This window comes from Neltuma alba, unplaced genomic scaffold (assembly GCF_004799145.2).
Source record: "Neltuma alba isolate B1F8T4 unplaced genomic scaffold, ASM479914v2 tig00004176_pilon, whole genome shotgun sequence".
Classification (NCBI taxonomy): Eukaryota; Viridiplantae; Streptophyta; class Magnoliopsida; order Fabales; family Fabaceae; genus Neltuma; species Neltuma alba.
This window is the reverse complement of record NW_021633594.1, coordinates 20,206-32,294: the sequence shown is the minus strand read 5'-3', so window position 1 is coordinate 32,294 and position 12,089 is coordinate 20,206. Positions and strand designations below refer to the sequence as shown.

The following is a 12,089-nucleotide window of genomic DNA, read 5'->3' as shown; positions in this document are numbered from 1 at the left end:
TGTGAATTAAAAAAAAAAAAAAAGAAGTCGTATAATGTTAAGGTTGGGCATACGTTGTAGCAAAAATAAAACGATCAGCCAATGACAGCTTGTTACTGATCTGGTCGTAGATGTCCAGCAACTACAATTATGCAAATAAAAAAATGACGAGAGGGGGTTTATGTTTGGGGTTCAATGTACTCATGGCAATAAATAATTCCACTCGTGCTCAAATATAGGAGTAGATTCTGCTGTTGACTGCAAAACAGAAACGTATACCAATAGGTTTCTTCTGCATCTGTATCTAATGTCGTCGTATATAAAAAAAAATTACAATTACAGCATAAAATATATGGGATGGAAATAATTATGACTGATGTAGCACGCCTTTGAAAGTTAATTTGAACTTTCAAATGGCCGGTTTGGGGCGTGAATTTCTGACCCACTGTGAACTAATTCTGATCCAATCTGTATTGTGCTCCCACTTGAATAGATGAACCGAACGGCGTGGATCTTCCGCTCCTTGGAAGGCCATACAAAAGAGAAGACTGAAAGGACTCGTGACCCAGAGGGACTGGTCTGTCTGGTAAACTGGGAATGTCAATGTCACCTCTAGCATCTGAGGGGCCTCCGAAATAGTAGGCCTCAAAGCCACCATCACATGAGCACAGAGAATCCCAACAAGAACAAACCTCTCCATTATCCTCTTTGGCCCTCCTTCTCTTATTGACTCGTCCAATATTTCTCTATCTTGCCTGATTTCGCATGCGTCCAAGCCCAGTGTGATCAGAAGAATGGATGAGTTTGAAGTGTCAAGCACCTTTCTGCCGCTCATGATTTCAAGAATCAGAATGCCAAAACTATAAACATCACTTTCTCTGTAAGTTGCCCATAGAGAGCAACTCTGGTGCTAACCATACGTGCCAGCAACCCTTGTGGTAAGATGAGACTGGCCTTCATTGCCTTGCTTGGCCAATCCAAAATCTGCTACTTTAGCTTTCATTGTGGAGTCCAGAAGTATGTTGGTGGCCTTTATGTCACGGTGATAAATTGGGGGTTTGATTTCGTAATGCAGATAAGCGAGCCCTTTAGCCACATCGAGAATTATGTTCTTTCTCTCTGGCCATGATAGCCTGTTAGCTCCAGAAAGAGATAATTGGTAACTGAGGCTGCCGTTCGGCATGTAATCATAAACCAAAAATCTCCTTTTACCTTTGGAGTTATCACTTGTAACACAACAACCGCGAAGAGCAACAAGATTCCTGTGCTTTATTTTGCTGATGATCTCCACTTCATAGCAAAACTCGTCATCCCCCTTGGTTTCCAAATTAAAAATCTCTTTGACTGCAACCAAAGCGCCATCCTGAAGAGTTCCTTTGTACACAATCCCATCAGATCCTTGACCGATCAGATTCCTCTGAGAAAATTTATCAGTGGCCCTTTCAAGCTCCGACAAATGAAACCATTTCGCCCCAGTGTAAGGCAAAACATTGGCCCTCACGCTGCTCACAACTTCTCTGTGATGTATATTTTCCCTCCTCCTTCTATCCCACCTCCTGTAGATAGCAATCAGGAGAAAAGCAAGAAGTATACCGATAACCGCACCCAATAACCCAAAAGTCAACTTAAGAGTACGTTGTCTGTCAGACGACCCTTTTGTTCCAGCATTAGACAGAGGCATACCGAGTATGCAACCAGCTGTTCTAACGTCTTTAGGACCAAACTCATTAACAAAAGCAGCGGCATATAAGATTGTGAAGTAAAAGCATTTAGTGGAGTTTGGATTCAAAGCAGTCAATTGGGAAGTGACCTTGAAGCCAGCATCACGGCAAATACCACATCGTGTTAGCCCCATGAGGTCACCATTACAAGATGTATCTAAAGGAGTCATCATGCCAACCTTTGAACTAAAATCTTGGGCTGTTTTAATTCCTGCGCAGCTCGAGGTATTGGTAACGAACTGGGTAGAGTTCTGGAAGCAGGTATGGACCATATCGGCGGGGATTGATAAAGCTGCAAGCTTGGTACTGAAATCAGAGAGGCAAGAAGAAGAGGATTGAACATCGGGGAGCTCGAAGGTGGAGGTGTCTTTGAGGTGCTGAGCAAGTCCAATCCCGAAGAGGCTTAGGAGGGCTTGGCAACAGTGCTGGGTTCCATTTCTTGGGTCAACTTGAAGGCAAGTTGAAGTGTCCCAGGGGAAGGTTAGGACGTAGGAGAGATCAAAGGGACATGAGGAGGGAGGAGGAGGAGGAGGTGAAGCAGCAAGCGAGATGGTGAAGACGAGGGAGATGAGGAGGGAAAGGAAGACGAATGGCTTAGCCATGGTAGGTGGAGGATGCTGAGAGAGAAACACTCGTGTTAGGACAAGTGAAACTTCATAAATACTTATCTCTGCAGTCAACCACGGCTTGCTATGGTCACATTAGTTGAACAGGAACTCACAGAAATTATAAAGAAATAATTATGGACCCTCCAGGCAGCATCCGGAACTTGCGTAATCTTTTGTTAATGGCTATTTTCTGCTCGGAGACCATCCTCATCAGTCAAAGTATTTGCACTCGTCTGGTTTCACTTTAGATTTTTGTTAATAATTTGTTCAATCTCCTCACGGAGTCATGGTTTCAAAGTTTGAACCCATTTGTTCTCTAAATTATTCAAAGCGTGCGTATATCTAGGCAGTAATCCTTTCTTTTTCCTTTTTGAAGGCAAGTTGCGATCTTTAACTTTCTCTGTGTGGGGTGGGAAAAAGAAAAGACTTTGCTGGTGTGAAACCATCTAAATGGATTTTTTTTCTCCAATTGAAAAGAAATATTTTTTAAAAAATAGAATATGAGAAATCGGGTTTGTCTTTTTGTGAGCGCAGTATAAACGGTAACGTATGAGCAATTTAACAGCGGCTAGAGAAACAATTTGCGGAATAGTTAAATTTTTCTTGGTCGACTGTGGCCAAAAAATTGTATATTCATGGTCAACGACAACCATGTGAGTCCAAAATAGTTGTCGGTCTACTTGCGCTGTTGTGCAGGTTGTCACGGTGAGAAATGACTGACAGGTTAGTTAAGTAGACGAAGAAATAATATAACTGTATACTTCTCAATAGACGTAATTCGCTGCCTTTTTTTTATTTTGCCACAAAGGAAAAAAAAAATCTGTGCCTTCTTATCACCGGCCATAAAAGCCGCCGTCCAAAAAAAAAGGGAAAGAAATCGCTGCCAGTATCTCTGTAATTTCTTCTTTGTTTATTGAGCTGAATGGAGTAGATTGAATTTTGACAATTTAAATATATTTTTTTATTTTAACGTCCCCATTATACCTTTCAAAATATATGTACAAACGAATAATACAATTTATCTGTTAAAATTTGCACATTAGGCAAAGTAAGCCGAGTCTTATCATCTCACATTACTATGATTTTATAAATACAGTTTGTTTTGCTTTATTGTTTGAGTTGTATATATTTATTTTAATAACATCTGCATCATAAGGATTTTTATATTGTCATAAAATGAAAATAAAGTTGAATAAATGAATTTGGCATTTGACTAAAATATGACTTTTTATGTATTTTATTTTGAAAAGGTGTACTAAAAAGGATTAGATACTTAAACAATACTTGCAAAAGTACGGAAATGATTATTTAAATTTTTTACTCGCCCTGAGAAAATTGTAAAGCCCAGAGGAGAAGCGTGAGTCGTGATGAGAAACGGCCGTCGTTTCATTTTCCAGGCTCGGGAGTCATGATGAGAAAATTACAAAGCCCAAATAAGAAGATTTTCCGTTTTTGTTTCATCTACAAAAATCAATATGTTGGGCAGCATCGCTGTTCCAACGGCCCATTCCGCTAAAACGTTCAGAGTTGGATTCCTCAGTTGGTCCATAGGATGGAAGAGACAACAAAAAGAGGAGGGGTTCCAAGGAAGAGAACTTGGAGTGAACGTGGTTCTACGTTCATCATTGTTATCTCCCCCTGCACAATTAACTTAAAAAGAGTATTTAAATAGAAACAAAATCATAGTTTTAAAAGCATTTTTATAATATATGAAGTGAATATATAGAGGAGTTTACTTTGATTTGTGAAAAAACGCTTTTGAAAAACACTTTTAGCATAACCCAAGCACTCCTTAAAATTAAATATTTTAAACTAATTGCTGGGAAGATAGAAAATATGTACGGTGACAAAAATAACAATAATTGATTTATAAATAGTTTTTTAATTATAATTTACATAATATGAAATAAGTATATAATACTCCTCCGGTCCTAATTATAAGACCCAATTGACTTATTTGAGGAGATTAAGGAAGTAAGTTAAGTTGGTTATTTATAATAAATAAGTGTTGTCATTCCTAAAATATCTTTGCTAATTAAGTATATTGGCTAAAACTATCATTATTAGAAGGATTATCTTGGAAAAAAATACATAAATATAAGAGACAAAATGGATTGGGGTCTTATAATTAGGACCAAATAAAAAGTCAAATGGGGTCTTATAATAAGGACCGGAGGAGTATAAGTTTTTTCTCAATCTACCTAAAATCAAAACAAGTACGACATGAGCCGGGAAAAAAAAAATCCCCTTCATATTCATATTCTGGTTTTTTTTTTTTATTGGGACGTACGGCTGCCAGAGTGGCCGACATACTGATTCCTTTCGTATAAGCTGGAGTTAGCTGGTTGGCAGTTAAATGATTAACATCCAAACGCTGCGGGACTGATGTTTTTTATTTTTGCCAGACCCGTTGGGCTGATCTAACTGGATAATACATATTATTTCCGGCGAATAAAAAAACTAGACATATAAAAGTGCTCAAGGGCTTAACAATATCTTGATTAAGATTATTGCTAATAAGAGGAAATCTCAGCAAACTCTATCAGCATGCTTTATTAATTTATTGATTCCAATAAAAAAGTTTCCAATATCATATATCATAAATGAATTTAAATTTAATATCATAATTTATTAATTTAAAATGCAAGTGTAATTTTTCTTTTTCTTTACCTGTTTTACCCGCGAACTTTGAAGGAACGGCTATAAATTTCATAATATATATACCTGCATAATTGAAATATAGTAATATACACGCACATTAAAATGATATTATAGGGATTTGCCGGGTGAACGCGTAAGGGTCCCACGATCACCGACTCTGCCTTTTCTATCCGTGTTTTCTCAATTGACAGGATCCACCTTTACTTTGTTCTACATTTGGTGAAGAAGGCTGCTGGCGTGAGAATTAGGCCTCGCCGGAGATCGAACCGTCGAAGTGAAGAGAGAGAAAAGGGGAAGGGCAGACCGGGCGAAATATAGAAACTCCGCTGATCGGATTTCCTCCTCCCCGCCTCCCATAATCCCGGAAAGTTTGCCTGCCCCATCTTTTTTTTATCGCGGGCTTCCCGCCAATTCGTCTTCGCCATCTGAGGAAGTGGAGAGAATAAAAAAACCTAACACGATACAAACTTCGTTTTTCTTCCTCTTTCTATCTTTCATTTTCACTCAAGTTTTTCTGATCCAGAGCCTCACATTTCTGGTTGACGTATAAATAGACTTTTTTTAGGACAAAAATTCTTGAAGTTACCTTCTCAAGATTACCAGCTTCTAGTTGGAGGTTTCAGCTGTTTTTTGGCGTAGCAAACGTCTTTTTCCTTGGATATTGGATATTCGTCATAGTATTTGTTTAATCGCTTCCCAGCTGTTGAATTTGGTTTTTCCTGAAAGATGGACCAGTTTGGTGTGTTAACTGCAAGTTATGGGTTGAAGCCACAAGGAAAATCGGCTCCCATGGCGTCAGCCAAACAAGCCACAAATTTTGGTGGCTCGCAATCCGGAAATTTCGGCATCAATACAAGTCTCCACTCCAAATCTGCCCAATATGGATCAAGATCTCCTCAACATCCCACTTTTGATTGTGGTTCTTTTCTAGATGATCATAATGGGGTTTTTGGATCTCCTGGCAATAAGAAGAGCCAGCATTTTGGAAGTCTTGATGATGAGATTGATATTTTTGGTGGACCAAATAAACCCGCCTTTCAGTCGAACGCTAGTGGTGGCGATTCATTTGGTTTTGATTCAATATTCATGGGGTCGAATAATTCGGTTTCGAGGCCTTCAGCATCGAATAATTATGTTGATGACATATTTGGTGGAATACCTGACCTGGAGAGCTCGATTCCTGCCAAAACTGAGCACGGCCTTCCGGCATTTCCTTCGCCAACTAAGCAACATGTTCCTATTGACGATATACTGGGTAAGACTGGTTCGCTGCAATCAAAATTCAAAACTTCTAACAAGAAAGGATATGAAGGGCTTACCAAGTCGGCACCTGAGTTTGATGACTTGATACCTGGATTTGGTGGTAGCAGTATTACAAATAATAGGTATCGAACTCTTATTCATTTTTCTACGATCGTTTGATTTTCTAATAACAATATTGCAGGTGAATAATTTTTACAATTTAGCTTCGAATGATCATATTTTCTGAAGGAAGTTTTTATTGGAGAATATGATGAGATATAAGAAAATGGAGTCTAGACCTTTCTATGATTGGCTTCTGATGTCCCAGGGCGTAGTGATAACTGGTTATCAGCACATGTGTTTCCGCTCTCATTAGTGATACTTCTTCTGTCCCGCCAATATTGTACCTTTTAAATATTCTTATATTAACTTGTAACTATAATGGCATGCAATAGCATGATAACTAGCAAATTGTACGAATTTTATAACTATGACATTTTTTTTTTCAATTACAAATGAAGATGTGCATTTTTTCTAAACTTTTCCATTGGTAGCTCTCATCCTTCAATTTAATCTCACTGTACCTGAATGCTTATTTGTTTTAGAGCACCTACCAAGGCGAATAGGCCTAGCAAGCAGACTGTAACTTCACATGATGACCCATTTTTGGTATTTGAAACAACTTCAACAAGTGAGTCTTCAGGATCATTCCTGGACCCATTAGAACAGATTACCAAGTTAAATAATTCCGGAGGCACAAGAGGTAGCTCCAACACCCCATCATTGAGACCTCCACCAAGACCGACTAATGGTTTAAATGTAAATAAAGGTTGTTCTAAATGCTTAAATTAAAATCATGAATAGTTATAGACTTTAATCATTGACTTCACTAAGTAGTTCCCATAATTGCTTACAATGCAGCTAGCAGCTCGGCTTTATCATCATCAATAGATGAACTTGAGGTATTTGCCATGGGTCAGGTGCGGAGTAATGCCAGGGCCCATATTCATGGTCGTGAAAATAGACAAAACTCAGTGGCTAAGACAAACAAAAGTAAAGGAGCTCCTGATTCAGCAAAAGTGAGTCAAATGAAAACCGTGGATGATCTTGAATCCTTTTTCAGCATGAGTTCTCGATCAAGCAGTGCACCAAAGTCAAGGGCCACAACCTTGGTAATAGCTATTAAAATATCAAGTTTAAATGTTTCAACAGCACTGGCAGATCATATTCAGTTCGGTTTTAATATTTATAGTTTTTATTGATACATTGTTTAGGATCAAACAGTTGATGGCCAAATGCAAAACAAAAGAAGATCTGAAGTGCCTCAAAGAGTGCCATCTGGATCCACCGCCAGTATGAGGAAATCTTCATCAACAACATCGTTTGATGACCTTTCACTAATTTTTGATTGTAAGTTATTGTTTGAGCGTATCAATTTTTTATTAATTTACTCCACAACATACTGATCTTTTTTTTTTTTTTGGTTGCAAAAGCCTCCTTATCGTCAAAATTTGAGGGAATTGATGGGGAACCTGAGGAAAGACGAAAAGCAAGACTGCGGCATCATCAAAGGACAGAGCAGAGAGCGGTCTCTGATGTTATCTTCTCAGAAATTCTAATTTTTTCCTGTTTTCTAGCCATGTTTATTATCTGGTCTTGTAGAGACTCAGCATAAGATATTTGCACAAGTGCATTCGACCCTTTTAGGCCTAGAAAATATTCATCATTGTGAACCGGGAGCACATGACATCTTTGGATTTCAAACTTCATATTGGACTTTAAACCTTAGCATCATTAAGGAACAGGCTTTTCTTTGAAAATTTTGCTAGGATGATTTATTATTTTTTTAATTGTCATATTTTCAGGCAAAAGCAGTGGCTGATATGAAGCAGCGGAACCTTCGAAGCACAATGGAGCAAGAAGAGAGGCGTGTAAGTTTCTACAGTGTTTTACCTGATAGATTTTAATTCCCAAGGATTATGATGCTGTCATTGTCCAGATCTTAATTTTTGTAATTGCTAGATTATTTGAACAGTATTGTTCAGTTACATATTTTGTGGGTGGGTTGTTGTCTGCTGCCTTTCATTCTTCTGTTTTCCTGTTCCAGTTGTTTACCGTTACATTTTTTTGTGGAATTTGGTTTAATTTGGCAGAGAATTGCTGAAACTCTGGATGCTGAAATTAAGCGGTGGGCTGCTGGGAAGGAAGGCAATATGCGGGCTTTGCTATCAACATTGCAATATGTGCGTTCTTTTGCCATCATATTTTGTTAAATCTTTTTAGTACCTTAGGACTCTAAAATGTGCCCCCTTTTAATGTGGTATGATTGGCTTTCTTAGTGCCTCAGTGGGTGTGGATCCACCTGACTTTATGTATACTTATTTATCTTCTTTTTTTTTCTTAATTTGCGAAATCCATGGCGGGCCAAACAGAACATGTTGACTAAGATATGTTTATTATATGGCATTAAAATTTGGTGAGCAGTACTTTTAAGCAGGGTTAAGAGGACCTGATTACTTGTTAATAGCTATCTGACGAGAAAGGTGCATTTATCCTTCTACAAGGAAACTTAAGATTAGTGTGTGGTTTTTGTTAAGCACGGGCTGGGGGCCTATGATTTGCTAATGCTCTCCTCTGTAGTTTCCAAGGTCTCTTGAGACGTCCTTATCTTTAGCTTGTCAATTGATGCTAAATGACTGGGCTTTAGGTGTAGAGGAAGATAATTTAGACTGCACTATTTAAATTTCAGCCCAGAAAAAGACTGAACTGTATAAATAATATGGCCATAATGGTTCTAAACAAAGTTACAACCTTTTGCTTCGGAAGTCTGTTTAGCAGCAGTTATAAATGCTGAACACGGTGCTGTTCATTTATTTTGACATGATAAATGTTCAGCTTATAAACCATGTATCATTCTATTAGAATAATTGTTCGATAACTGTCTTTTAAATTTAATACGCAGGTGCTTTGGCCTGAATGTGCTTGGCAGCCGGTGTCTTTGGCTGATATTATTACTTCTGCTTCAGTCAAAAAAGTTTATAGAAGAGCAACATTATGCGTTCACCCTGACAAAGTTCAACAGAAAGGTGCTAGTCTTGAACAGAGATATATTGCGGAGAAGGTTTTTGACATCCTTAAGGTATATATATAAATGAGAGATGATTTACTTTGCTTATGAGTCCTTTGTTTATTCCAACTGTTCCCAGATGAAGTTAAAGGTCATTATTTTTTTCCTAAAGGTTTTCGGGTATGTTAGATATTTCCCCAAAATATCTACCAAGCTTGATTCACTAGCATTGTTCACCTTCATCTCTAAACATGTATTCTACCTTTTTGTCTGCTATAGAAATTTCAAGTGTTGGGCCTATACTGGATATTTGCTTTAGTAACCGATACATGATAGTTTGGAGTTTGTTGGACACCAATTTAAGATCTGGAATGTCTTGTGTTTATCCAAGCAGACTCCTGAATCTTCAGTCTGTTTAAAAACAAAAAACAAAAACCAAAAAGGTTATTTATCAACAGTTCGTTTTTTTACTTGTGCAATAGTTATTATTCAATTATTGGAGTATTATATTAATGTTTGTTGCCTATATTGTATTTCTTATTTTTCTGATTATGAAACAGGAAGCCTGGAACAAGTTCAATGCAGAAGAGCTTTCTTAGGTCCGGTGGCTGAACTGTCCCTCTGAATCAATAAATCTATCTTGGACAAGCCCCCATTCTTTCTTGGGACTACTCACCTCCTTGCTGATAGATTGTTATTATGCCGTTGGGGTAAATATTACTTGGCATTGGTTGGCTGAGAGTATCCTCATGTGAATTAATGTTGATTAAGGATTCTTCGCACATTTGGAAGTCCATGACAGTTGAGATAGGCCTGGCTAAATTTCAGTCAGGCCCTCCCTATCATGTAAACAGAGCTTATCTGACGTCGAGATATATACATCATTTGTACATCATACTTTTTGGTGGTAATGGGGGGAATTCATCGATTTGCTTAAATTGCGAGTTGTAACTAGGCTTATGTCGGATTCTTTACCTTGATATGATGAAACAAAGAAATTCTTAAAGTGATTTCTGCCTCGAATTTGTAAGATTGTATGTGATTATGATTCCTCACGCATATGTTTTGTGGCTGGTGGTCTTCCTTTCACCCACTATTGTAAAGCTAAACAGGTTATACGTCAAGAGAGAACAATATTTAGATTGATTATCCCTCTTACAAAATTGTGAAATTGCGGGAGTGATCATGCACCGAAATTAGTCGGCGTATCCATTGTTATTGTTTTGCGGCTACGGTCGCTTATTTCCCTAGCTGTGGCAGGTGGTTGATCCTTGAGGCTGGATATTGTGGATTTTACACTAGATGTTTAAATCTTACTGCATAGAAAAATAAATGCCAACGCGAGGTTAGAGGTCCATATTTCTTGCCATTTCAGTTTTATTTTTTCCCCCTGTACGGTTATTGTATGAGAATTTTATTTTGAGGGCAAACGACATTTATATTCTGCATCATCAATGCGGGGACCAAGATTCTCTTTTAAGTGGGTTGTAGTTCAAACCAGACCTTTCTATTTCTCTATGACCCCCTACGTTTCTATGCTTGGAGGTTTTTTTTTTTTTTTGGCATGCTAAACAGCTCAAATTATGTCAGACAAGTTCAAATCTTTTGGATCTTTCAGTTGTCAAATTATTTGTTTGATCTTTACGTTCTTGTTACTCGCATGTATTACTAGGCTTTCCATGAATTTTTTGCCAATTCTTTTGGCCATATCACTATCAAAATTTGTCAGCTTTTGTTTAATTAATTAATGATAAATTATTTTGTTCGATTCTACAACTTTATTCCAATGCTGTTTTGTATTTCGTAATCTGATACTTATTTTAATTCGCATGATTAGCTTAACACATATTACATCATATATTATTTATTGTTACTTTTGGTTCTATTCTTTACCTGAATAATATATATTTGAAAGTTAAAATAAAAATATTATAAAATCATAAAAATTCAAGCATGTATTTCCATATTTAATTATAAAATAAAGTAAAAATGAAAAAAGAATTGACGTTTAATTTTTTGTTTGGTAAGGAATAGAGAAATTAACTGCGAGGGGCCCTAGGAAAAATTATGTAATCGACCCCTTCGATTCTTTGGGCCATGAGACCCACGCGATAGAGAGAAGAGTAAGATTATGTGGACCCCCTCTCAATGTGTCTCATTGGCCAACAAAAAGATGGAAAACAACAAACATAAAAAGGGGACAAATTCACAACAACGACAACAATTTTAAAAAGAGCCTCAGAAGCTTTTTTTTTTTTTTCAAAGTGCCTCAGGGTTAAAAAAAATAATTCGAAATGATCTCCAATTCCAATCTTCTCGAACAGCTAGTCCGAGATTGATGTCCGTAATAAAAATGAACAAATTAAAAATAAATTAGTGGTTAAATTTATAAATATTTTAATTATTTTAAATTGTAAGAAAGCTGGTTTTTCTGCCCACTTTCACTGTTAGGAGCATCTCAACTCCGGGAAACCTTCCCTACTTGCGTTCCTATTCACTTTTCATGCGGACTATTAGATTAAAATTTGGATAGTTTAAAATATATAATTAAAGCACTGAATTATAATAAATAAAATATATATCATCAAAATTACATTAGAATTACAATAGAGGGAAAGTGAAAAAAAAAAAATCGCTTTTGTAAGCTATTTAATTTCAACCACCCAAATTTCATCCATTGATGTAGATAAGTGGATAGAATTGAAAGGGAGGTGGAAAGAATATGAACTAACAGGGCGGAGGACTGTGACTAGGTGAGATGTATACTGTCAACGATTGATTGTGTTTGAACAAAATACTTTGAAGTTATTT

The 12,089-nt window shown here is 37.1% G+C and overlaps 1 protein-coding gene and 1 pseudogene across 1 annotated transcript; one reads left to right on the top strand and one right to left on the bottom strand.

Annotated features, from left to right (window-relative positions):
- Window positions 1-205: 205 nt before the first annotated feature.
- On the bottom strand, window positions 206-2,485 carry LOC114743909 (probable receptor-like protein kinase At1g11050; annotated as a pseudogene).
- A 2,670-nt stretch (window positions 2,486-5,155) lies between these two features.
- Window positions 5,156-10,441, top strand: LOC114743911 (auxilin-related protein 2). Its single transcript, XM_028932108.1, has 9 exons — window positions 5,156-6,354; window positions 6,817-7,040; window positions 7,133-7,383; window positions 7,486-7,621; window positions 7,705-7,799; window positions 8,077-8,142; window positions 8,365-8,454; window positions 9,174-9,350; window positions 9,839-10,441. Exons 1-9 carry the CDS (start codon window positions 5,696-5,698, stop codon window positions 9,875-9,877), a joined length of 1,737 nt encoding a protein of 578 aa, XP_028787941.1. The 5' UTR covers window positions 5,156-5,695; the 3' UTR covers window positions 9,878-10,441.
- The last annotated feature ends 1,648 nt before the right edge of the window (window positions 10,442-12,089 follow it).

Coding starts and splice junctions, on each gene's coding strand:
- LOC114743911 (XM_028932108.1), top strand. CDS start 5,696: ATGGACCAGTTTGGTGTGTTAACTGCAAGTTATGGGTTGAAGCCACAA. Junction 7,041..7,132: donor TGGTTTAAATGTAAATAAAG/GTTGTTCTAAAT, acceptor CTTACAATGCAG/CTAGCAGCTCGGCTTTATCA. Junction 9,351..9,838: donor AGGTTTTTGACATCCTTAAG/GTATATATATAA, acceptor ATTATGAAACAG/GAAGCCTGGAACAAGTTCAA.